The 23,999-nt window shown below is 44.5% G+C and overlaps 1 protein-coding gene across 2 annotated transcripts in view; it reads left to right on the top strand.

Annotated features, from left to right (window-relative positions):
- Positions 1 to 23,999, top strand: part of SEMA3F (semaphorin 3F) — a 371,011-nt gene that overhangs the window by 259,328 nt on the left and 87,684 nt on the right. Inside the window, exons 4-6 of one of the 2 annotated variants that reach the window (XM_086949651.1) lie at positions 1,222 to 1,284; positions 9,370 to 9,489; positions 18,128 to 18,217. In XM_086949651.1, the coding sequence (XP_086805777.1) occupies positions 1,222 to 1,284; positions 9,370 to 9,489; positions 18,128 to 18,217 (273 nt within the window). The remainder of the gene's footprint in view (positions 1 to 1,221; positions 1,285 to 9,369; positions 9,490 to 18,127; positions 18,218 to 23,999) is intronic. The other variant, XM_086949652.1, reaches the window with a different exon arrangement.

Below are 23,999 nucleotides of genomic sequence, written 5' to 3'. Positions count from 1 at the left end.
TTTCATTGTCACTAGCTCTAGCATTCTATGTGCTGCATGTACCACCATTTGTGCCTCTGGTGACACCAACTCTGTTTGAAGTCTTCGAGATAGCTTCCATAGTAAAGCTGCCAGTCACCATCCCATCATAACTTTATGCATACAGTATTCCTAATGACTTTACTTTTGTACCTCCATTATCCAGCCTTCTCCTATGATGGCCTATCTAACCCATTCAGTGTTTAACGACAAATGGTGCTACATGGAACTTTCATTTATCTTGCCCACTTTGAACTGTAAATCCCCTCACCGTGTACTGATTGTTCTGAATTCACAGCAGCTTCTATATGCATGATCACATCACAGCTGCCCCCACTTTTAGCCTCTACACCCAGTGCCTGCTACAAACTGACTGACTGACTGCATATCTATGTCACTTAGTTTCACCTGCATCCTCCCCAATATCCATCTACACACTCATACACCCGTTTTATGTTATTGGTTAGGCTTACTCCATCTTGGCTATAGCTAGAACATCCACCAACTACCTCCCATCATAATATGACCATCTCCAGCCATGCCAACATTGCTCCTTTCCATATAGATGCAACACCCAACATGTCAGAGGCAAACTGTTGCTTTCCATGGCTCGTGTTCTCTGTGAGACTGTTGCAAGAAGCCTAAATCAACCTCCATCACTGCATCATTTGAAGTTCATCCAACCAACGTAACTTCCCTGTCGAACAACAGTGGTGGAGTCAAGATGAGTATTTGAACTCTAACTATCCCAAGAAAGAGGTTGAAGCGGCACGGCAGAGAAACAGTAGAGTGCAGGAGTGGAGACCCATTACTCCGTGGTGTTGGGTATGCTTGATAATTGACTAAGTTGTCTGGAACGATCTTTTGGGGTATTTTCCCACCATGTATAACCTCTCTTGAGTGTTTCCCAAGCCTTAAGAGGGACTCAAAGGGCTTGGTGACTGCCTTAGTGCTGTTGGTACTCGGTGTGTTCGTGCTGTGCAGTATGGAGAAGGGTAGATTAATGCCTTTATGACACGAGAAGAGTGTTAACTCTCCAGGTCAGTGGAGGTACAGAGGGCTAAAATATGGAGTGGACAATGTTTGAACTCTGCTGTTTAATTGGAGTTCAGGTTTGCTACATTGTGTTATTTATGTGCCAGTGTTGCTTTGAGGTGCCCTCAGGACGTGTTCACACAGCTTATGTCTGTTTTTTTCCCATAGATCCACTGGCCAGCTTCAGAGCAACGGATAGAAGAATGTGTTTTATCGGGAAAGAACATAAATGTAAGTATTAAATAAAATAAAACTGACATTTAGGGTGAGTGTCTAGAAAATGCTAGAGGTTGCCTGGGAATGTCTGTTGCCCTGTAGAAAGTATTGAATCACATACAGAGCACACAGACACTCCATATAACAGAAGATCTTATTTTGAAGAAGGTACTGAATAGTGCTAAAAGGTTGTTTGCCTGGAATGATTTACAGTCACAAAAGCCTTAGATGTACAGCGATGAAGTCACACAGCCACAAAGGCATAGATAACACGAAAGTGAACCATATGTCTTTTAGGAGTTATAGGAACACAATTCTTACATGATCTCAAGTAATTAGCTTCCAATAGCATGGGGGTTACAGATGCAAGATTTGAGGAAGCACCTTGCCCAATGGGGCTTGATAGAAAGCGAGACTAGTGCAGGGCTGAGCCCCCCTCATTACACAATCCAAGTTGAGATCCATTAATGGGGCAATGAGCAAATGTAGTGGGAGATCCGCAGTAGCTGAATAGAAAGGTGACCAGGGACATAAATGGATAGCCAGAGAACCTGAGGTCTAGGTTTATTAAAAGAAGTCGGTCCAGTGCTTAATTTATACAATAGGAAGTGGCGGGCCCAAAGTTTTGCTCTGAGGTCCACAGCCTAGCACTGCCTATTTTTTTGGGGGGGGGGGGGGTAGTGCCGCACACCACGTCTGTGTAGTCTTGATTCCCCCTCATGCCGGATTCATCCACCAGCAGAAACTCTGTCCTGTTATCTCACTATTGCAGGTTCTTTTACATCCCTACTTTCTCCATTTGTCATTATTTTTCTGTCTTTCACACCTGCCATCTCGCCTCTTATTTGTTTTATTGTCTCATGCTCTGGATCTGAGTCTTGTGAGTAAAAATCAGTACAGGTCAATCAATCAATCAATCAATCAATCAATCAATGACATTTATAGAGCGCACTACATACCCGTAGGGTCTCAAGGCGCTGGGGGTGGGGGGGTGCCGCTACTGCTCGAACAGCCAGGTCTTCAGCTTCTTCCTGAAGGAGAGGTGGTCTTGGGTCAGGCGCAGGTCGGTCGGGAGGGAGCTCCAGGTCTTGGCGGCCAGGTAGGAGAAGGACCTTCCTCCTGTAGTCGCTCTTCGGATGCGGGGGACGGCGGCGAGGGCGTGGTTGGCTGATCGGAGGTGGCGTTTGGGAGCGTAGAAGTTGATTCGGCTGTTGAGGTAGCTCGGGCCTTGGTCGTGTAGGGCTTTGTGTGCGTGGGTGAGGAGGCGGAAGGTGATTCTTTTGTTGACGGGGAGCCAGTGCAGGTCTCTCAGATGTCCGGAGATGTGGCTGGTTCGTGGGATGTCAAGGATGAGTCTGGCTGAGGCGTTCTGGATCCGCTGGAGTCTCTTCTGGAGCTTGGCGGTGGTACCGGCGTAGAGGGCGTTGCCGTAGTCCAGTCGGCTGGTGACGAGGGCCTGGGTGGCGGTCTTCCTGGTCTCGGTGGGGATCCACCAGAAGATCTTCCGTAGCATGCGTAGGATGTTGAAGCACGCCGAGGAGACGTTGTTGACTTGCCTGGTCATGGAGAGGGAGGAGTCCAGGATGAAGCCCAGGTTGCGTGCATGGTCTGTCGGTTTGGGTGCGGTGCCCAGGGCGGGAGGCCACCAGGAGTCGTCCCAGGCGGAGGGTGAGGAGCCCAGGATGAGGACCTCCGTCTTGTCCGAGTTCAGTTTCAGGCGGCTGGTCGTCATCCACTCGGCTACCTCTTTCATCCCTTCGTGCAGGTTGGCTCTGGCGGCGGCGGGGTCGTTGGTCAGGGAGAGGATCAGCTGGGTGTCGTCGGCGTAGGAGATTATGTTGAGGTTGTGCCCAAACATAGGTGCCAGTTGACACCACATGCCACCACCAGCTCAAATTAAGCACTTATTTGGGCTATGACAGAGATAGGGTACACATAACAAAAATAAGAGAGCATAATTTCAAAGATGACAGTCTGAGAAAGGCTAAAATTGATGCAGAATGCATTGCTAGGAAGCAAAAATATCAGACAGAGTAATGAAGGCAAGAATAGTGGTAACAGATAGGTTGGGTGAGCTGTCTGTCTTAAGCAGCTGGGACACTTTGCAATGGACCAGAGAAATCCTTGGTAAATGTCACATTGCAGAGATTCAGCAGAGCAGAAAGAAACACCTTTTACACTTTGTGCACTATGCACACCTGCCATGGAAGTTGCAGAACCTGTATTGATCTAAGATAGAACAGCGCATCCCTTTGTTCTTGTACAGATTTGGCTCAGCTCCTAATTGGATTGTGGGACCATGCAGCCTGCGAAATCCCTTTCGAAATATGAAAATAAGTGGAATATCATGCCTCTTTCCCAGTCTGGTACCAAACAAAGACACAAAGGACGTCATTCGAGAAGGAACTCTGGTGTTGGTTTTCAGGTGTTTTTGGAAGCAATTTGTAACATATGGCTTCTCAGCAGTAGGATAGTCTGAGACGGGCCATGGTATAATAACTGCTTCACCCAGGGATGTGGCACGACTATGCAGATGCCAGCCATGAAAGACTAGGAGGTCAGCATTGTCTACAGAACAACTGTGTACATGCCCCCTGTCTCCTCGGGGCAAAGGAAGATACGTCAAAGAAAGTGGAGGAAGTAATCTTAAGAAACACAATCCCGAGAACCAGCCCCTGCCTTGGATTCCTTCCCATAATACCACAGGCATATGTCTGAACTCTTACAGGCCAGCGCTACTGTTGGTTGGGCATCTTTGAACGTGCAGGGCCATTAGAGCAGAATACCGTTCCCATGAGACCTGCATCTGTAACTATCCATTTCCTTCTCATTACCAAAAACATATGTATTCCAGGTACAGCAGTGTAAAGGATTAATCTTGGAAACGTACGCCACCAAAGCATTATTCTCAACAGTTTGACTCTGTAGCAGTAAATGTAAGCCAACAATAATTGCCACCTTCTCATCAGCTCTTAAGATAACCTGAACCTATTTCCCCTTTCTTGTCTCTTGTTCATGTCCATCGCTTTTCGTGTTTCCTTCTCTCCTCCAGTCACGCTTTTCGTGTTTCCTTCTCTCCTCCAGTCACAATCAGTCCATCCCAGTCTTCACTCATTCCTGGACCCCTCCTCCTCCTCTCTCATTTCCTTTGCAGCATCCTTCTTCGGTGTTCCACGACCAACTTCTACTCACGGTTGGAAACATGGCTTTCTGTGTATTTTTGTCTGTATATATTATTAAACTGATGTACAGATGTAATGTACTTGTAACCTAACATTAAACTATTTAGGCACCGCAATTGTCTATATCATGCCTGTTAACTTATCTTATTAAAGCACTTTGATACCTCTGGGCCACACTTTTGCTATATAAAATTGCTTATAAAATAGATAATATTTATATACTGTTGTTGAAAACCTCGTCTTAAGTATGGTTTTCAACTCCTATATATTGTGGGGCAGTCTAAGTAAACAACACACAAAGAATGGTCTTAAACCGCATGTAATACATACCTCAAAACCATTAGAAGTGTGGAAGCTGAAAAGACAACAGAGACTGAAGCAGAACATCATCATACGGGTACATTAAAAGGGGTTCATATTTTGCAGCACACCCTGAATAGCCAGTGTGTGAGCTGCGAAAATCGACCAAAAATGCACCTCGACTATAGTGGTGTCCCCTACACCCATTCCCCCACCACTCTCAACAATTCCATGTCTCTGATATCTTAAATTCATCTCTGAAAATACTTTATTTTCGCTTGTCCAGCACATCTTACAGTACCAATAAGTTTTATGGTTGGCATTTTCCCCCCCAAGACTGTTGCATTGTTAAGTGTTGTTTGTTACAACCTGAATATACTATTGGCGGATATCCTTATGGGGCAACTGTCCCCTCTAACCCGAATAAATAAGTGTAACCCTATTAATGTTGTTTCCAAACTGAGTTTGAGATCTTAGCGTTCAGCCATGTGTTGATTTTATAAAAAATTAATGCATACAGGCAAATTGGTGAGAGAGAACTCCACAGTTCTCCAGAACTTTCAGTACTACAAATTATACAGACAGAAGGGAGCTCCCTGCTGCACAGATTGCAGCCAGTAGGCCTACAGGAAGAGGGTTGCTGGCCCTGCGTAGCGCCCCGTTGCTTTGCCAGACCTCCTTGAGGTGCTAACTCGAAGGCGCAGCCGACGGGAAATGAGAGGTCAGAGTTCGCCAAGCTGCTTCCTGTCTGAAACCCACACCAGTGCACCAGCTGAAGCTCTGTGGGTTTTCGCTGCTCTTCATCTGGACTTGACCTTGAGCGCCGTCCTTTTTCTCAGCTGTTGCATTCGAGCTGTGCGAGGGTTTCTTTGAAATTTGCCACACACCCACGGCCCTGTGCGTTTGTTTTTCCGCACCAGTTTCAAAGGGGACTTTCGTCCCCGCGGCCAAGACAGAAGCTCCTTGTAAATCCCCGCCGAACCGCTGGCCTGGTCTGCCGCGGAAGCGCAGGCTTTAAAGGAGGAAACCGAACTCGGGCGCTGCTGCTTGGAAACAATACAACGCGGGGCTGGCTGGCTGCCTCGCTCCCACCTCCGCCTGATCAAATATTTATTCAGCTAATTAATTAATTGAGACTGTAGCGCTGGCAAGAGGCGCTGCACTAGCGGTGCAGTGTTCTAGCAATGAAGCCCCCTCTCCCCCGTTGGTTTATGCTACCCGGAAGTGCATATGCTGCACCCACGCCTCATTGGTGAGGCACAGGAAACCCAGAAATATTTGTAGAGGCGAGGTTTATTAATGTAACCCCAGTCCTCAGAAATCTGTGTAAAGTGCATGACCGTATGCCTTGCCATACTTTCAGGGGCAGAGTAAATTACCCGCCTGTCAGTGCGGAAGTGTGAAACGCTTTGTATGCCCAAGAGGCTGTGAGGCATTGACAGCTGGGGATCTTCAAGTGAGCGGAACAAAACAGTCCATTATTTGATCCAAAAGATAGAGCATTTGCTGAGCCTGGTCGCCTCACATGCAGCAGGTACAGTCCCAGTACATCCTTCTGTCTCCCACATGCACCCTCTCACTGCCTCCCACTTACACACAGTTGCATGTTTCACCACTGCAAGGGTGGTAGAAGTGCTCTTGGGTATCTCTCCGATAGAGGCCTTTGAGACGTCTCTAAGCATGGAGATAGAGAACTGTGACACTGCAGGCACTGGGAACTTTCCTAACATGCATATCGCCTGCAACCCAGTGGCGGCTGGTGTATTTTCAAAGTGGTGTGGCGAAAATGTGCTACCCAAGTATAATGAGCGTCTGCATGCATCAGTCTGTGTGCGCCTACTCTTTTACTTGCCAGACAGCCTCCCGGGAAAACAACGGGGGGTATCTACAAAAGACTATGCGAGTGGGCCAGAGAACCATACAGCAATTCTCGCAAACGGCCTCTGACACTCCACAGCCCACTCCCTGCAGCTCACGCTCCCCGCAAATCTAGTGCCCAACCAAAGACTAATGTCAGCCTGACTTAAACATGAGGAGATGACACGGGCATTCAGTCAGCAGAGCAGCAGCTGCAACTAATAACTGAGGGTCACTCTGTGATTTCAGGCATCTAACGTCCCCACGTGAACAAATGTACCTCACCTCGGCTGCGGGGAATCGGTGCCAGGTAACTCTAGGGGTGTGTGTAATGCCAGGTCGCCTGTTCCCATATGACGGCTAGTGGTCTAGACTGGGAGGTTTGGTGACTTTCCAGTCCACTGTCTTTCAAAGCTTCTAGTGTCTCCCCTTCCAGGTACGACAATACCTGTTTTCTGATACTACTTGAGATGACCAGAGTGTGCAGTTTTCCTCCCAGCACCCTTGAACCTATTTCTGACAGCCTAGTTGTAAAGTGACAAAGTTCCTTTAGCACCTCATACTTTAGATAGACGCAAAGGCCTCTGGGTATTCCTCCTTCTGGACGATGGTTCTGGGCATCTCTTCTCTACTCAGGTGGCACTACCCCTACGCCAATGGGTTGGAGGTTTACATTCTAGAACCATAAATAGCCGAGATAGACGCCATTTTAATATGTGCACTTGTCTTCTGCTATAAGTTAAGGTGTGGGAAATAATTAAATGACACAAAATGAAAAGTGTGCATGTTTTCAGTTCCAAACCAGGATCACTGCCCTGACGCCATAGTGTAAAAGTACTTTTGAGTGTAGATGTTTAAGATAAATATTTTTTTTGAAACGCTTTACTCACGCTTCACCGCGCACCGGAGCCAACTCTTCACACGTCATTTTATTGATACTTATTGGAGGAAAAAATGTTGGGGTGAGAGGTGAAATTTCTCACATAGGTCGTGTTTCAGTGAGTGGGAAAGATCTTCAATGCATATATGCAGCGAGGACTTAAATCCACCCATTTTGTAGGAATGGGAGAACACGCGTTTTCTCACGGGCATAACATTGGAGTGGGTTCTGTATTGCACGTGCAAATGAAAGAAATAAAACAGTGTGTAATGACTTCGTGCTGCCAGCCGTGGCCGGCATGACTGGGGGAGGGGAGGGGGTGTGGGGGGGTTCGTGCGGGGAGGGGGGGGGGAGAAGTTTATTTAAATCAAATGAAGAAAATAAAGACAAACTTACCAGGCATCTCCTCCTCCGGTTCCGCGTCGTATCACACACGTCTCCTCTCACACATGGGAATAACTTCTCCCCGCTCTTTTGCTTGATTGGCAAGTGGTATGTCTGGGGGCGGCTACTAGGCTCAGGCTGTATCCTAACATTTGACTGGGCATGGGGCGACTGTACATCACCGCCCGAGCAGGCTCCCATCTCCAGACTCCTGCACTACACTAGGCATGCGCAGCATGCTTAATGTAATGTCATGTAAATGGAGTGGTGGTGTTGAAATAAAAAGCGCCACTCGCAGATGCGCAGTCGGAGTCTGGATTCCTGCTGCTCTCGCCTGCGTGCCTTGTGCGTTAGTTATTGACTCATGCGCACTTGAGGCTGTGAAGCAGCTGCCGGCAAAGGGCGGAAATGTAAATGTACAGGTCATGCCCAATACCCCAGGTCACTGGAATTATGTGGCACAGGAGCACCAAATTATGCATCAAGGTTCATTACATTATGCTATATAATGTGGTGATTTAAAAAAAAATTGCAATATTACTTCATTATTTTGTAATTTTCCCTCCTGGTAATACTGTCTGGGCTAAGATTTAATCTCATTAGTACCAGTTTAACAACCAAAAATAGAAATAAAAAACTCAAAGATTACCAGTTAACCTTTGCAAAGCGCCTTCCACAGTGCGTGAGCATGTCACCACGTTTTTATTAACTTTTGATACGTTTGATCTAAAAAAAAATTTTGTTTGTTGTAAAAATCGGCATATTATGCAGCAGATGATGAATTATGCGGCTATTGCAGCAAAACCACAACTGTGCAAAAAAGCAGTGGCGGACGAATTTCATGATTTCAGAGGCCCTGCCTATATGAAAACTGTATTCAATATGGACTGCAATGCAGTACGGACTGGATATGGCAAAGAAGGTCCCCCTTGCGCAAAAAAACCTTCCTCAGTGTGCCATTAACTCAACACTGGTGCCTGACGCCAGAACTGAGATTGGATAAATGTCAAAAATTCTGCATCTCGTTAGGCTGTCGCTATAAGAAACAACATCGACAGGAGATGGACATTACCTTAGTATGTTCCAAGACTCTGGATGTTGTACGTAAGCAGATTTTTACATTGTGTTGCACGTTTACACTTTCCGTTATGTCAGCTACACCATTTGTTCATGTATGTACAAAAGTAAAACAAACCAATAAAAAAATGTGGTTTATACATTGTTTCAGCAAATTGCTTACATATATCAAGGAATTAATGTCTCAATACTGCATATGTTGGAATCACTTGTGAGATTGAACATGTAGCAGTCATTCATCGTGCAAATGAGGTAAATGGAATGTCATTGACCAGTTGAGTTCTATTGGATACCATATGGTTGTGCAGTATATTGGCCAATTATTTGCATGATGTAGGGTAGTTATATGAAGTTGACTGTGGTGTGCCCTATAATTTCCTGCATCTTTTCCCATCTCTTGGAACACCTTTTGTCTTACAGGGTGAATGTGGGAATTTCATTCGCCTGGTACAACCCTGGAACAGGACACACCTGTATGTGTGTGGCACTGGAGCCTACAACCCAGTCTGCACCTATGTGAACCGAGGACGCAAAGCACAGGTACAAACCAAGAATGTCATGTACATTTTACTGTTGGCGTAAAGTATGGTCAAGAGGTCTATTTCCCAATTAAGGAACATTTAAAGCTGAGGTTAATTGATACACCACGGATGGTTTAGAGCACCTGATGTCTTATGCTTAGCATCCTTACTCAACACAAGTATTTCACTGACTGCCAAAGGCTTTTTCATGTCCTCCTCAGCTAACAGCAGCGGTAGTCACAGGCAGGCAAAAACATGCTCCTTTTACCCAATCATCCCAATCAATTCCACTCTGAGTTGAAATTCGACATCTCAAACCTTTGATTCAATTCCATGGTCTTTCTCTGGGAGGTGAAAGCCTGCCCCTACTCGCTTTTTCCAGATACCGCACCCATAAATTGACAAAGTCCTGGTAATCCTACTATCCTCATCCTGCGTTCATTCATGCTGGTCCACGAAAGATGTAGTGATCGTCTTACCATTCCCTGTCACCATCAGTGCCAGTTACCTGCTGGCCAAAGCCTGTCACTCCTGCCCTTAAATTCTAGTTTTATGCTTTTTTTCTTTTTGCAAAAGTCACATTATTAACCTCTTCCATTGCCCAAATGTGCAATTGGACTGCTAAGCCATCACCAGCTGCCCCTGTATGGTCCTTAGGCCAGTCACTCAGAGGTGATTGCGTGCCCGTCTTCCTGTCCTTGCATGGTTCTAGTGCTAGTCACTGAAAGATAAAGGCCAGATCTTCCAGTCCCGCTGGTTGTATCCGAGAGCCGAGAGTGGGTCCTCTTGCCACTTTTCTTCCAGCCACAATGTGTGTTAGCTTGGCCCTCTCTTGCCATGATAGTGTTTGCTGAAATTGTTGAGCCTCCTGGTTTTCTTTGGAAGCATGTGCAGTGGATAGCTTCCCCAACTACTGGGTAGAGTTTAATCAGATAGTATTCTGTCTACGTCTTGTGCTGTAGAATAGAAATTAAGATGACTAGATTTAGGAATATCTTTGTTCCTTTATTTCCCAAACGTTTTACACAGGAAAAGCACACGAGGAGATAAAAAATTATTTGATAGCATGAGGATCCTTAGTTCACAAAAGCCAGTCTCTTGAGCATGAGCTAGGGGCCCTAGTCTCCTTGGATTGGCCCCAGTGTCTCACTTTAGAAATAGCAGCAAGTCCCAGGGCCAATATACCTAGCCAGGTAGTGTGGCCTACAAACGTGCTGTCAATGAATCTTGTTTGGGAGCTTACAAGCAACAAACACGAGGAGCCTCTTGCTGAGTGATTGCAAAATGCCACCTAGTTAGGGTATGACGGAAAATTAATGTCTCCAGGTGTTCAGTGGGCGAGCAGTCAATCTGATCTTGTGTTTTCATGTGAACGGAGTTAATGAATTTGTTCACTTTGGAAAACCTTCCATTGAAGTGCAATATTTAGAGATTGAGCTTCATTTGTTTTTGAATTAATGATCTGGTCTTGCAAAGTGAATTGCTACACAGATAGGTATCCGGGCACCGAGGGATCTGGCTGAGGAGAAAGACTATTTGACAAGAAAAGCCCGTTTTTAAATTTTTGTAAAAGGTGAGATGCATTTTGAAAAATTAGGGAGAAAGAGAATTCCAATATTTAGCTACAAAGAAAGAGAAGAGAGGCCGCCAGTGCAAACTCATCCGCAGTAAGCGAGTTTGAGCAGGCAGGTGGAGGTTGAGTTAAGAGGGTGGATGAGGCAGTATATCAAGTTTCCTTCTCAGGTAAAGGGCATTAGAGTTGTTGAAGCTGCAGTGGCAGAGACAGAACCCTAGGTGATAGGAAGCCAGTGAGGTTTCTGGATTACAGAAAAAATCATGTGCAAGGAAGGGAACTGATGATGAAGCAAGCTGCTGCATTCTGAATCACTTGTGGCCTATGAGAAAGATGTGCAGGGAGGCTCAGATAAAGAGTGTTCGTATAATCAAGATGGGAAATAGAGCCAGGACTAGCATGCTGCTGGAGGAGAGAGGAAGCACAGGAATAATTTTCCTGAGCATAAAAAGATATTGTAAGAAAGTAGCAGTGGCACAACCAATTTGAGAGGAAAAAGAATGGGAGGAGGCAAAAAGAAATTGGATATTTCTAGCTGTTAGAACCAGGGTAGAGATGGCCACAAATTCCGTGGACCACCAAAACGTGGAACAAATGGAAGTTGAATCCCCAAAGAGTAGTCCTTCTGGTTTGTTGGTTTAAATTAAGGGAGTTGTCAGACAGCCAGTTGATAAGGGATGTCGTATGTAGATAGAACTTGTCGTGAGTATGATTGATGTTTTTGCTAATAAACACAATGGCTTTTTTTGTCATTGGCATAGGAGATAAAGGTTACATTGAAAGAAACGGGCGAGTGACGTAACGGGAGTGATGTGAAAAGGGTTGTGCTCAAAGAGGATCCTTGGTTAACTCCACAGATGACTGATACAGACTCCGAGTGTAAAGGGAGGAGATGGATAGTTTGAATTTTGTATGTGAGGATAGAATGTAGCCAAGCCAGAGCATGCTTGCATATTGGTTGAAGATGTAAGAAATAAGGATTTCATGTGAAACCATGTTGAAGCCCGCAGAGATCCTAAGTAGTATTAGGATGGCATAGCCACCTCGATCCAAGTTAGTGAATTTCATCAGCGGTGGTTAAGAGCGCAGTTTCCATACCATGACAATAACCGAACCCTAACTGAGAAAGTTGGAAATGACAATTAAATCAAACATCTCCGTATTGATGGCTTTCTCGAGAATTCTACTTGAAAAAGGCAGAAGGGACATAGGTCGGTAGTTAATCAAAATAGAAGTGTAGACCGAAGGCTTCTGAGCAAGGGAATGGTTGGGGCTTGTTTCCAAGATGGAAGGACAGAGTCTGAGGTGAGCGACAGACTGAAAATGTCAAGCAACCTGGGACTAATGGTTTCAGAGGCACATGCAGGAACATGTGAAGGACAATGGTCCGACAAGAAAGCTGATTTGATAGATAAAAGTGAAGAAATGTCAAATTTGATTGAGAGGGTAGTAACATGGGAAAGGAGAAAGAAATCAGGAAGACAAGGGGGTAAGAGGAGAAAATGCAGCTAAACAAAGACTAAAACTATAACCACCGAACACGAAGCTGCATGCTGACAGAGCAGATATGGATATTGTACCAACCATAGTATTTGTTGCTCAACCAGGTAAAAACTTTACACATCACTCACTGTTGAGCTGCACCACGAAATCAGTTGCATCATTAAAATGAAACAACTTACAGGTCCAGCAACAGTTTTGGTGTTCTCTGAAAATTGAGGCTAACACTTGAGTCTCCAATGAGATCCAGCAAAGGATGATAGTAGGTTGGGGGACACTAAACAATTTAAAGTAAATAATCCTGACTGCACACTTCTTTTAATGCCTATATCCCTCCCTATAACATCCACCCCTGACTGCTACATAGATGTTATCATATCTAAGCTATATTCTCTCTTCACTTAGTCACACTTTTCTCCTTCCTTCTCCCTACATTACTCCTACGAACTACAAGAGGATGCTAGCCGGTGGGCTTCCCGCAGTGAAGCTACCCTGTTTACTGTATGTATATGCATAAATACCATTATTATTATTTTTTTAAATCTAAAGCGCCTTAAGGATTCAAGGCGCTGGGGGCCATCAGGGAGATTAAGTGAGCTATTGCCCTGAGTCATATGATGCTGAGCTGCTGCCAGCACCAGAGATCGAACCATGATGCCCATGCTCCAGAGTCCGCCGCTCTGGCTGCTGCACTACGCCTCTCCATAACCAGATTCTACCTTTTTAGTAGATGGGTTGCTTAACCTCCAGTGCAGCCAGAGTTCCAAGTCCAGAATGTTAATGGGCTTCTGCTTGCACCAGGGGCTACTTTTGACTCGTTTATAATCCATCATCTTATTATGACGCACGTCAGGATTTCCAAATGGGACGTTTCATTTCTAAACCTCTTCCCCATTCACCCTTCCCCCTTCATCAAGGGTCGTCTCTATATGAAGACTACATGGGTGGTGGCTATCAATGATGATCCTTACTGGGAGTGTTGCTAATTATAAACCCTTTCATCAGGGGCGAGGTAAAAATGTACCTCGACTAGGGAGCCAGAATGCCTCGAAGGCAACCTTGCCTTCATGTAAATTCATCCTCATACTAGAACAGCTCTACGCGTCTTTTTGACCGGTCTAGACTATTCTTCAGGCGGAGAGGCCAATTCCCATGTTGACATTGTAGGTTTTCAGTGCCTTGGGGCAGTTGTGTTTGGTTGAGCCTCCCAAGATCCTAGGAGTGTGATTCAAAGCGCTGAGAGTTTAGTATTACATGCTGTGATCTGTCCTTTCACTCTCCTTTCCTCTTCTCCAGACCTGTGCATTGGTAACTTGGGGCAGTAGAGTGGTTCCAATGTACCTGTCACAGGGTGCCATCTAGGGCAGTGCAGCATGCATACAGCCCTTTATCCTTCTGGTCCTCACCTTAGTTACCATCAACGGTCCTGCCACATTAAGCATCCAGCTCTCGCTGTACCTCCTCAGCAGCCCTCCTTCTCTAGCCCCCTTCAGCAGTTTCATTAGTAGACCAGCTGCCCAGAACAGCTGTTCCAGTATAGCCGCTCTGGGCCTCAGTGTTATGTCTTGTCAATTAAGCAAGGTTTAGCGTTTTCCCTGGTCACTCCCCTTCTCATGCACATTGCCTCGGAGTCATGGTCTTAATTACACACTTGGCCGCATTTACGTTCCTTCGCATGCCATTGTTAAATAACCATTAGATGTCTCTGCGGATACAGTGCTGGGACGGGTCAGTCTCTTACCAATCAATATCAGGACGAGGCACCTGTTAGCCTCGTGAAGACTTTCAGCTTTTCCTGTCCCTTACATCTCCAGCAGGAGGCGGTGTCCGTGATGGGCTGTGAGCTAAGGAGTACAGATTCATTAGTTGTGGCATTTGCCACACGTTTGTATTGGCACAAATAAAACAATAATTAGTATTGGAACATTAGAATGTTGAGAGCACCTTTTGAAGACAATGGAATGACTCTGGTAAAAATAGCTCCAAAGTTTGTTTTTCGGTTTCTACCTTTTTAATTGGGAGGATTCTACCCTCCGTTGGTGGACTGTTTTATCAGCCTTGTAGCCCTTCTGCCTCAGACTATGCAGGTTATTAGAATCTACTTAACAACCAATAGAGCCCTGACCAGCAGGTCATAAGCATATTGTAATGTGAAGCCTTTAAGGCAGTCATGACCAGAATGGTATATGCCTGCTGGAGTTGTTGGAGCATTTGGTAATGTCAATGGTGATTTGGGGACCCTCGGGAAGTAATGGAGCATTGGTTGCCGATGAGCTCTGGGCAATGGACACTAACTCTGGTCGAGCCTTAGGGATTGGTATGTTCTTATTGGCCATGGTTGAGCTGTAGGTAATGGGGTAGCAGCAGTAGCTGTACTTGATCTACCGGGAATGATGGAAAAACACTGACTGTAGTTCAGCTGCAGGAAATGTAATAGCACTAGCTTTACTCTAGCTGCAAAATGATACCGGCTGTGTTGAGCCGTAGCAAACAGTCAATAACAGTAGTTGAGCTACATGGAACGACTGTGGTTTAGCCACAGGGAATGGTGGTGCACCACCAGCGGCAGTAAGCCGTAAAAAATGGCACCGGCTGCAGCTTCAGTTAAGTGTACTAGGGAACAGTGTGTAAGCGTTTGTTGTGGTAAGTCTACAGTGAATGATGTATCGGTTCCAACTTCGGCGAATGGTGTGGCAACCTCAGATCTGGGTGAGCTTTAAGCAACAATGTTACGTCACTAGATCTGATGTGCTGGAGAAAATGGTGGCTGAGCTGTAAGTGAACTGTAGGGAATTGGGCAATTCTGCTAATTAGTAGTGTTCCCAGAGGAGTGATGTAGCAATGCAATTTCTAGTATGTTGTGGGGAATGGCAGTGGTAGAAATGCATATTGGTGTAGGAGCACTGTCTGTTGATAAATAACATTTAATGGTGTAGTAGGACTGCATGTGGATCAGCAATGCTTTATGGTGTAGCAACACCGCCTGTGGATTATCTGTAAAGAATGGTGTAGCCGTACTGGCTGTTCATGAGCTATAGGGACTATATAACTATGCAAGATTTACTGCAGTCTCAAAATGGTGTAAAGGACCTTTGCTTATAACCTGTTGAAATTCGTTCTGGTGGCAGGAGCATGGAATCAGTGCATACTATGAATGTGTAGTAGTACTAGCTGCTCTGGTGTTGAACAAAGGTGTAGAATTGCTGACCTGAAGAACTGTGAAGAAGGTGAAGAAAGTAAAGCTATTGAAGAGGGGTATAATGTGTGTAGGGGAGCGTGCTCACTGAATCTTGAAGGGAGCTGTGTAGGAAGGCTAGCTATGGGGATAATACAGGGCAAAATACAGGAGGGGAGTAGGTTGAGATGCTGCAAGGAAAGGTGTTGGAAGGCCAGCTGTTGGGAAGCTATATGAAGTAGTGTAGCAGCGTAAACTGTTGGGAAGCTGTAGGAAATGGCAAAGATGAACTTACTCTACGAGTTTAGCAAAACCAGGTCTCCGGGAGCTGTACGGGACAGTGTATAAACCCTGACCGTAGTAGGGGTTCAGAATAAGCAACGAGTATTAGCTGTTGTAGAGCTGCAGTGAAAGGCATGAGAGTGCTTCCCATTAAAATGCTTAAGGGTTACTGCCTCTGAATAGGCTGTAGGAGCAATGTAGAGGTTATGGATGCAGAGTGCTGAGGAGAGGAAGAGTGTGTTCAATGCTGAAATAATTACCTCTACTTACTGGGGTATAGGCAGTGATGTGTAATGCTCTTGCTATACAGCTTTCGTAGATACATTGGAACACTGACTAAACTGGTTAACATTTTCTCAGCTTAATAGTGTGTTCTTTCGTAAAGCCATGTGTCACACTTATCGAATTATTTTCTCAGCAAAGCTCACCTGAAGCCTGCCTCTCACCTTCTAATTTGGTACTCTCTCACTGAAAGATCGGGGTAAAAACTTGGAGAACCTTCCAGGCCCTCGCCATCAATCACTTCCTTTGATTGTTGGGCCTTTTGACTTTCTTCCTACATTTTTCATCTTCTTTCTTCTCCTTCGCACCCTATTTAAAATTGTGCATCATTGCACTTGACCATCCTTTTTTTCCTGACTCTTCTTTTGCCAACACTCTCATCTCACACATCAGCCTTCTTCTAAAATACTGTCAGCCAGTAGGCACAGTGGAAACTACTACTGGTCCTTCTTTGTCCCCGCTTTTGTCCTCCTAGCTAGGCGTATGATGTCCCCTTCTTTGTCCCTTGTCACTTCGCTCTTTCCTCCACCTGCCTGCATTTGCCCACTTTTGGGGATGGCCCCACCCGGAGTCTCAGTGCCTGGCAATCATCGCACTCTCCCTTTCGTTCCCCTGTCATAGCTTTCCTCAAAACCAGCTGGTGCCACTTACCACATGATACAAAGCTAGCAATCAACATCCGTCACGTACGTAAGCAAAGAGTGAGATACACAACATGAGGTACTTGCCCCATGTGAAGGTCCGCATCAGCTTTTATTAAAAGGTGAATCATTGGAAATGGCGAAGAACCACTGGCTGTGGTGGGGCTGTACATAATGGCGTAGGTAAGCTATGTTGTAAAAAGAAGAGAATGTTTGATCACTGTTTGGGAAATGGTTATGGTGTTTGTGTTTCTTTTTTTTCTTCTGGAAAATTTGCTGACCGATTAGCCAATTACCATGAGGTGCAGAATTGAAATTGTTTAAGTAGCAGGAGAAAATGTTACATTGATTGGTTGGTTTCTGACCTGTGTAACTGGGTTTCATTGGCTTCATAAATGACTTTATCCACCACCATCACAAATAATAAAACTTAACCCCAGCTGTATCATTTCCACATCACCATTCATTTACCCCTTTTTGCTTTGCTCCTGGCTCTTCTGAGAGATTCGTTGGATATATGTCTTATTAGTCCAGATTTATGGCTGTTAAGTTCCCATGCTTCTCACACTTAAAGGGTGGGTATGGAGAGCCTATACTGTCATCTGTGAAAACCAGGCTACGGTAGGAAGTGGTACTAAAAAATAAAGGATTGAAAGAAATATGTATTGCTACTGGGAGTGCAATCCATTGATAAAAAGACTAAAGATTTAATGTAAGAATAAAGCACATACCCCGTATAAAGGATTATTGACGCGTCCATGGACCTACTGGTACATGTGCACTCCCAGAGAAAGCTGTTTATTTTGCATTCCTAAAGTGGGGATTTCTCCACTCATGTTGGTGACAACTACTATTACTGTCACTTTACTTTTGAACCTGTCTGAACTGTGGGAGCACACTTTGAGCACAAATATCGTCAATCTGGATTTCTTTTTTACCCCCTCGATAAACCTGACCTTCTCCTTGGCACCAGTGATTTTTGTTTTCTCACTTTTCTTTTGTCGGGCCACATTATATGGTGCTGCACATTTTTTCTACAGGAGGTCAGGAGAGAGCAGCCTTAATTTTTTTTGTATTTTGTTTACAAGGGGGTCTTCCCATCTCTATGCACATGAAACATTCCAACATAGCAAAACCCAACCTGGGATTCTCCCCAGGTCTATCTCCGCCCTTCTAACTCTTCTCAACTGCTCCTTTTCCTCAGGCCTCTGAGTTGACCCAAACTATCCAGCCAGGAGGACGGGGAAGCAGAGCCATCGATCCCTCTGCCAGCCCAGCGCCAGCGGAGCACAAGGTGGGAAACACGCTTGGGACTGGCAAGGCCCTTTCTCCCCAAAGGGTAGTAGCCAGCTGCTTCCAAGCTCATACTCCGCCCGACCCAGAGGATCACTCCCATGGCATTCCCTTAGCATGGAATGAGAAGCCTTGGCATGGGTGTTCTAACCCCTAGCACACTAGTATAAACACTCTAACCCTCATGAGAATCCCCTCACCTGCCAGCGCATGGGCATGCACTTTTTGTGTAAATTGGTCCCAGTGTTCTAACCTTCCAAAGGTCTTTGTCTGCATCCAGCTCTACTAACCATCTCATCCTAGTGCAAATGGGTACAATCCGTTTAGGCTTGCAAATCATACCGTTTTTTCATCCATGTTAACTATGTAGATCATACATTCTGTATATTGAATGAAGCTATCCCCTATGTGTTTACCACAAATCAAACAATATATTGAACTAATCAATGACTTGTAAGTACGGCATGATATGAAACTAATGATTTCCTTGCATGGAATATAAATTAACTGAAACTAGTGAAATATATGAAAAGAAGCTCTAAGGGGAGCTTTTAGACCGGAGGAACAAAATTGTTTTGCAGTTCTGGAAGCCATGCGTTGGCAGTATCTAGAAAGCAATTGTTTGGATTGACTTGGAGAGGGGGGGTTTGGGAGGACTAGTAGAGGAGCATTTGGTTAGGCATAAACTAGTAGAGGAGCATTTGAGCAGGTTTAAAAGCTACTGCGAAAGATGGAAGAGTTGTTTTGCTGACTGCTTAGGGGACTTTCGTGGCACTAGAAGAGAAGAATTAACCCAATGTGGAGGGTTCGGCTGGAAGGGGAGGGTTTTGATAGTATGGAAGGTGCGAGTATTTGGTCAGATCGGCTTGGGAGGAGCATCAACAAGGATGGATCGGAAGCATTTGATGCCGTGGACAGGATCACCTAGGCAGGTTCGAGTGGGAGCATCTTGTGGTCTGGGAATTGGTTGGGCTGTGAACAGGCCAGAAATGGAAAGGGAACAGTGCAGGCAGGCTCAAGGGGCTAGTTGGCTAGAAATGAATGGAAAACATTTAGGCTGACTAGGAGGAGCCCATTTATGTGAGCTGGAAGTGTAGCTCTGTGATGGACTTGAAGGGACAGCTTTGTGTGGACTGGGAAGGAAGTGCCATGATGGGCTGTAAGGGGGCTATTTGAAGGTGCTGGAAGCAAAAGTGGATGGGAATGTGGACATTGTGGGGTGGGTGGGGCTTTCTCGCAGGGAAGTCTTGGATAGAGTGTTTGGGTGACCTGAAGGGAACAATTTGAAACAAATAAACGTTCATTCGAACAGAATAGGGCGCGTGCAACTAATAGGCCTGTAAAGGGAATGTTTGGATTAGTATTGGAAGTCGAGTATTTGGACAGGATTTAAGGAGAGGATTTCCAGTTCCTGTTAGGAGAGGTTTTGGGAGAGCTAAAATTGGCGGAGCCTGGAACTGTCGAGCTTGGACAGGCGGGAGGGAAAGTTCTTGGACAAGGAATATTTAGAAGCACTGGAGAGGGCGTGTTTGCAGTGGCAGGACAGGAAGCATTTTGAGTGATTGTACAAGGATCATTTGGACGGGAAGGAAAGGGAGCAGATGGAATTGACTGAGAGATAAGCATTTAAAGCCAAGGTTTTTTGACTGATGCTCTCAGACAAGAGTGTGTGTGTCTGGCACACATAAACCACGCACAAAGGAACAGTGTGAACGCACTAAAGCAAGGAGGGGCCAACTGGTCCGTTGGATTAGTGGACCCAGAACGCATTAACTATCTGTGACATGTGCAATTAAATGAATTATTCAGGACTGTTTTATATACGTCCATGTCAATTTCAGTTTTTGTGTAAAATACTATTTTTAAAGAAGTGTGATGAGTTCAAGTCAAATGATTTCATGTACTCTTTAAACAACACAGAAAAGGAAAAAAACATGCGCATATTAATGAACAAATAGGATTGTGTACTGCCACTGAAGCATACAGGAGTTATTCAGAAATAGCAATCAAAGAAATGAATTGCAATGTATTAATAAAAATAACAATTGGCTACAATCTGGAGATGACAAAGAATTGGCAGGAATGAACCACTCTGAATGAAGTTAATCAGTTGATCCACTTGTGATGTGCTCAATTGCAGAAAAAATTATTCATATGCAAGGGGACACAGCACTTTTCTCCCACACATTTCACATTTAGTAATCTCGACTCTGTGCCTCTTCCTTTTTCTCCATAGTGGTTAGAATGGAAATTGTTCCTGGTGAAGTATTTCTTCTGACAGCACCTGAGGCCAACGCTTCACAAGACTGACACATGTTGGTTTCTTGGTTGCCTGCACATTTTTCTTAGGCTTTTCTCCCTTACATTGTGGTCTCACTTCTGCTTCAATGCCACAGATTGAAGAAACTCAAAGTGTGTGTGTTAGCGATTCATTTTGATCCCCATTAAATCTGTCTTCGTCTTGAAAGTTGGCATTAGGTCATCCCCCCAAATAATGTGTTTCTTGATTGACCCCCCCCCAAAAAAAAACAATAAGTTCCCTGGGATGGTATATTACTTCAAGGATATTTTAGCCGAGGCTTAAGACCAAGAGTAACACGTTTGGGTGATTGTTCATCGATATTGACAGTTTGGGAAGAGTTTTCATTGCTGTTAAAATTCAGCCACAACCCCTCCCCCCAAATTTCTACTTCATTTGTTGATTTTTATGTTTTGTTTATGTTTTCCCCATGAACAAGACCTCAGAGGGTTCTCCCATCCACTTCATGCCAATGTGGAGAAGACAGAGAGCTTTCTAATGCAGTATTTTATGTAGCCATGCCACTTGTTCACACATCCTAGAAATGTTTTGAGTATGGGTGGTGCGTATGACATAGCCAGGAACAGGAAAGGTAAACAAAGGCAGTTGGGACTTAACCTCTGCTCTAAACTCCTAAAGAGGACCGATTGAACTCGGAGTTTTGAATGATTAAACTCAACACCACCTTAAATAGCAGCAGAGTGCACAACCTTCGTTTTAAGTTGACCAAACATCCACTATGGTTCTGTGTAGCGCATAAAGTAAGCACAGGCACTGTCCCTTACTTACTGCTTTATTTCAGATCATCGTTTTTTGGCCTTGTGCCACTTAAGATGAGCATCTCCACCATATGAAAATATCTCTTGGCACTGCCCCAGAAGGGATAGCGCACAATGAACTGCTAATGCCAGGCCCCCTCTGCACTTGAACACAGCAACTCGTTACCCGTATCAGCCTTGTTGGATCTCACCAGCGAGAACTAGCTTGACCCCTTTTGCACATCTTGATTTTTTTGAGGATTGTATGCAGCAGAGCAGCCCATGCAATTATGGCCAACGAATATTTGATTTCTCCACTCAGACATTTCTCTTACTGTCTGCTGTGTATATTAGGCTGTATGCCACCCCAAGCATGTTTTGCTGTTTTTTTACACATTCACTCATGTCTCAAGCTAAAGGGCCATAGGAACATACAATAGCGTTACAAAAATGAATATAGTGCATTAGGTCCTAGGCCTATTTTGTTGGCATTGTTCTAACTATAAAATCTAAGCCACCATGTAAACACATGCTCAGTCAAGAGATCAAAATAAAGCAAATGCCATCCATCTTAAATGTAGCTTAAAAAAGGGGATTATCATTGAGAAGGTGGCCTCCATGCAGAAGGTCAAAAGGTTATTTAAGTGGCGATTGCTTGTGAAAAGCCTCATTGTCTGCCTATCTGCAGTTCGTCATATCCTAAGAGAATCCTGGTACAAACAGGATATAGTTACTGAATATCTGTAACTGCAGGGCAGTCCCCAAACCTGCAGCCCAACCATTGTCTAAATATCCCAGGGAAGCTCCTTATTGACAGTTGGCTTGACTGTTTGTCTCTCCCATCTGTGATAGTTCAACAGGGCTGTCTCTCTCCTGGGCAAAAGAGTAGTGTTAAGAGGCTATTGTAGCTGCTTTTAACAGTAGCAAGCAAAAATATCTGCTTTTTCCTGATCTTGTCTTGATACTGATATATGTCCATGGATAATAAATACCAGGATTTCATACAAAATTGTATAGGAAGGAATGATTGAGAATGTTGGGCATGAAGAAAAAATTGAGAAGTACCATAAGAATGGGCGCTGCTCCTAGAGTTGTACAATCTGTGCACACTGTCATAATATCAATGTTATATCATACCATCTAATATTGGCACACACCATAACAGTTTTGCTTCTACATGCTGCGAGGAGGCTGTTCAAGCTTTGCAAACCAGCCCCAGTTTTTCTGTACATTTGAACTACAATTCCAAAACCATGGACCTTCCTTGTTCAAGTATTATCTGCATGCAAAACTTGCTGCCTAAATGCAAAATATCAGTGTAGTTAAAGTTCTTAAGATGCCCTATAACTATGACCAGGTGCAGGTTGAAAACATGCTGGTTTTCAGTTAATCTGATATGTATGTTAAGTAAGCACCTGTGTTCACTTTGTATGTTGCGCATGTTTCTCCAGGGATCCAAACTAATGCTTATTTACGTAATTGGGTAGTGCAACAATGGCTGCTATACCTAAATATGCTTAATCCCATTGGGTCTTTATTTGTACATTATAGATGACGAAGAATGAACTGTCTCCACAGCAGTGGCTATATTTACGCATCAACAGCCCTCACAAATTGGTCAACAATTATTTTTTTGCCAACACTCCTGCCTTACTTATCAGGCAGAGTGAAAGGCATTTTAGTCACCTCAGCTCCTTAGTTTGTGAAATGAGCCCTGGATCAATTACTGAGTTTGTCCAGAGTTTTCTCATCGATCAAGGCTAAGTTTCCTCTAGTCATCTTTCAGTGTGACCAATTTCTTTACTCAGCTGTCACTACATGCTGTGAGTGAAACCGGACCGTGAGCCCTGTCCCCCGACCCTCTGGTTTCATTGCGTAGACTTCAACAAGGTCATTCTCTTAAAATAGATGGATCACCGCATTGGATTGAATCTTCAGCGTGATCCAACTTGTTTAAGAATCCATGCAGATGAAGAGCACAACAAATGCTGTGCTGCACCTTGGTCGGATTGTAGATATGAACAGGCTGTCTATATTACACATCACTGGCTAATCCTATTAAACAAAGTTCAACGTGTCTGAGAACTGCGCTGACACGGACATCGGGCTTGGCAAACCTACATAAATGTGACAGTTGATGTTAATAAAGTGAATGGGCCAGAGGGTTATGATGTTGTGAGTGGTGGATCTTGCCTGACTTATTCAACTAACCAGGAGAAGACGTACTCCTCCAATACAAAGGTACATGCTGTTGTTGCTCCAATATTCTCTTTTAAACCTCTTTCCACTGAAATACTCAAGAACTAAGGTCATTCATCTGAGACTAGGCCAACTAGCTTCTTCCTAAGCCTTACCAGCAATTCACACCTTCAGTAGTAGTGCAATTCTGTTTTAGTATTTAATATAAACATAGAAGTTCTACTTGATGTGATTGGAGCATGAAATCTCCTGTTAAGACTCCCACGGAAATTGAGATTCTTGTCCTTAACAGTTTAGAAATATTCTTCCTCTTACCCCCCCAAATCAATTGCTTCTTTGGAGAGACTCCGATTGAGCAAATGTGTGTACTACAGCCCGGATTTGGACTCCGCACCACTTCTATCACTTTTCCAGGAAACATGGAATATTACGTTCATATTACAGAAGGATTTCGTCTGGCAATCTGAATTTGAAAAAATGCTAGTTAGTGCAAAGAATGTTAACGACATATTGATCTGATGTACAAA

This window comes from Lissotriton vulgaris, unplaced genomic scaffold, assembly GCF_964263255.1.
Source record: "Lissotriton vulgaris unplaced genomic scaffold, aLisVul1.2 SCAFFOLD_509, whole genome shotgun sequence".
NCBI lineage: Eukaryota > Metazoa > Chordata > Amphibia > Caudata > Salamandridae > Lissotriton > Lissotriton vulgaris.
This window is presented reverse-complemented; position numbering and strand designations above follow the sequence as displayed.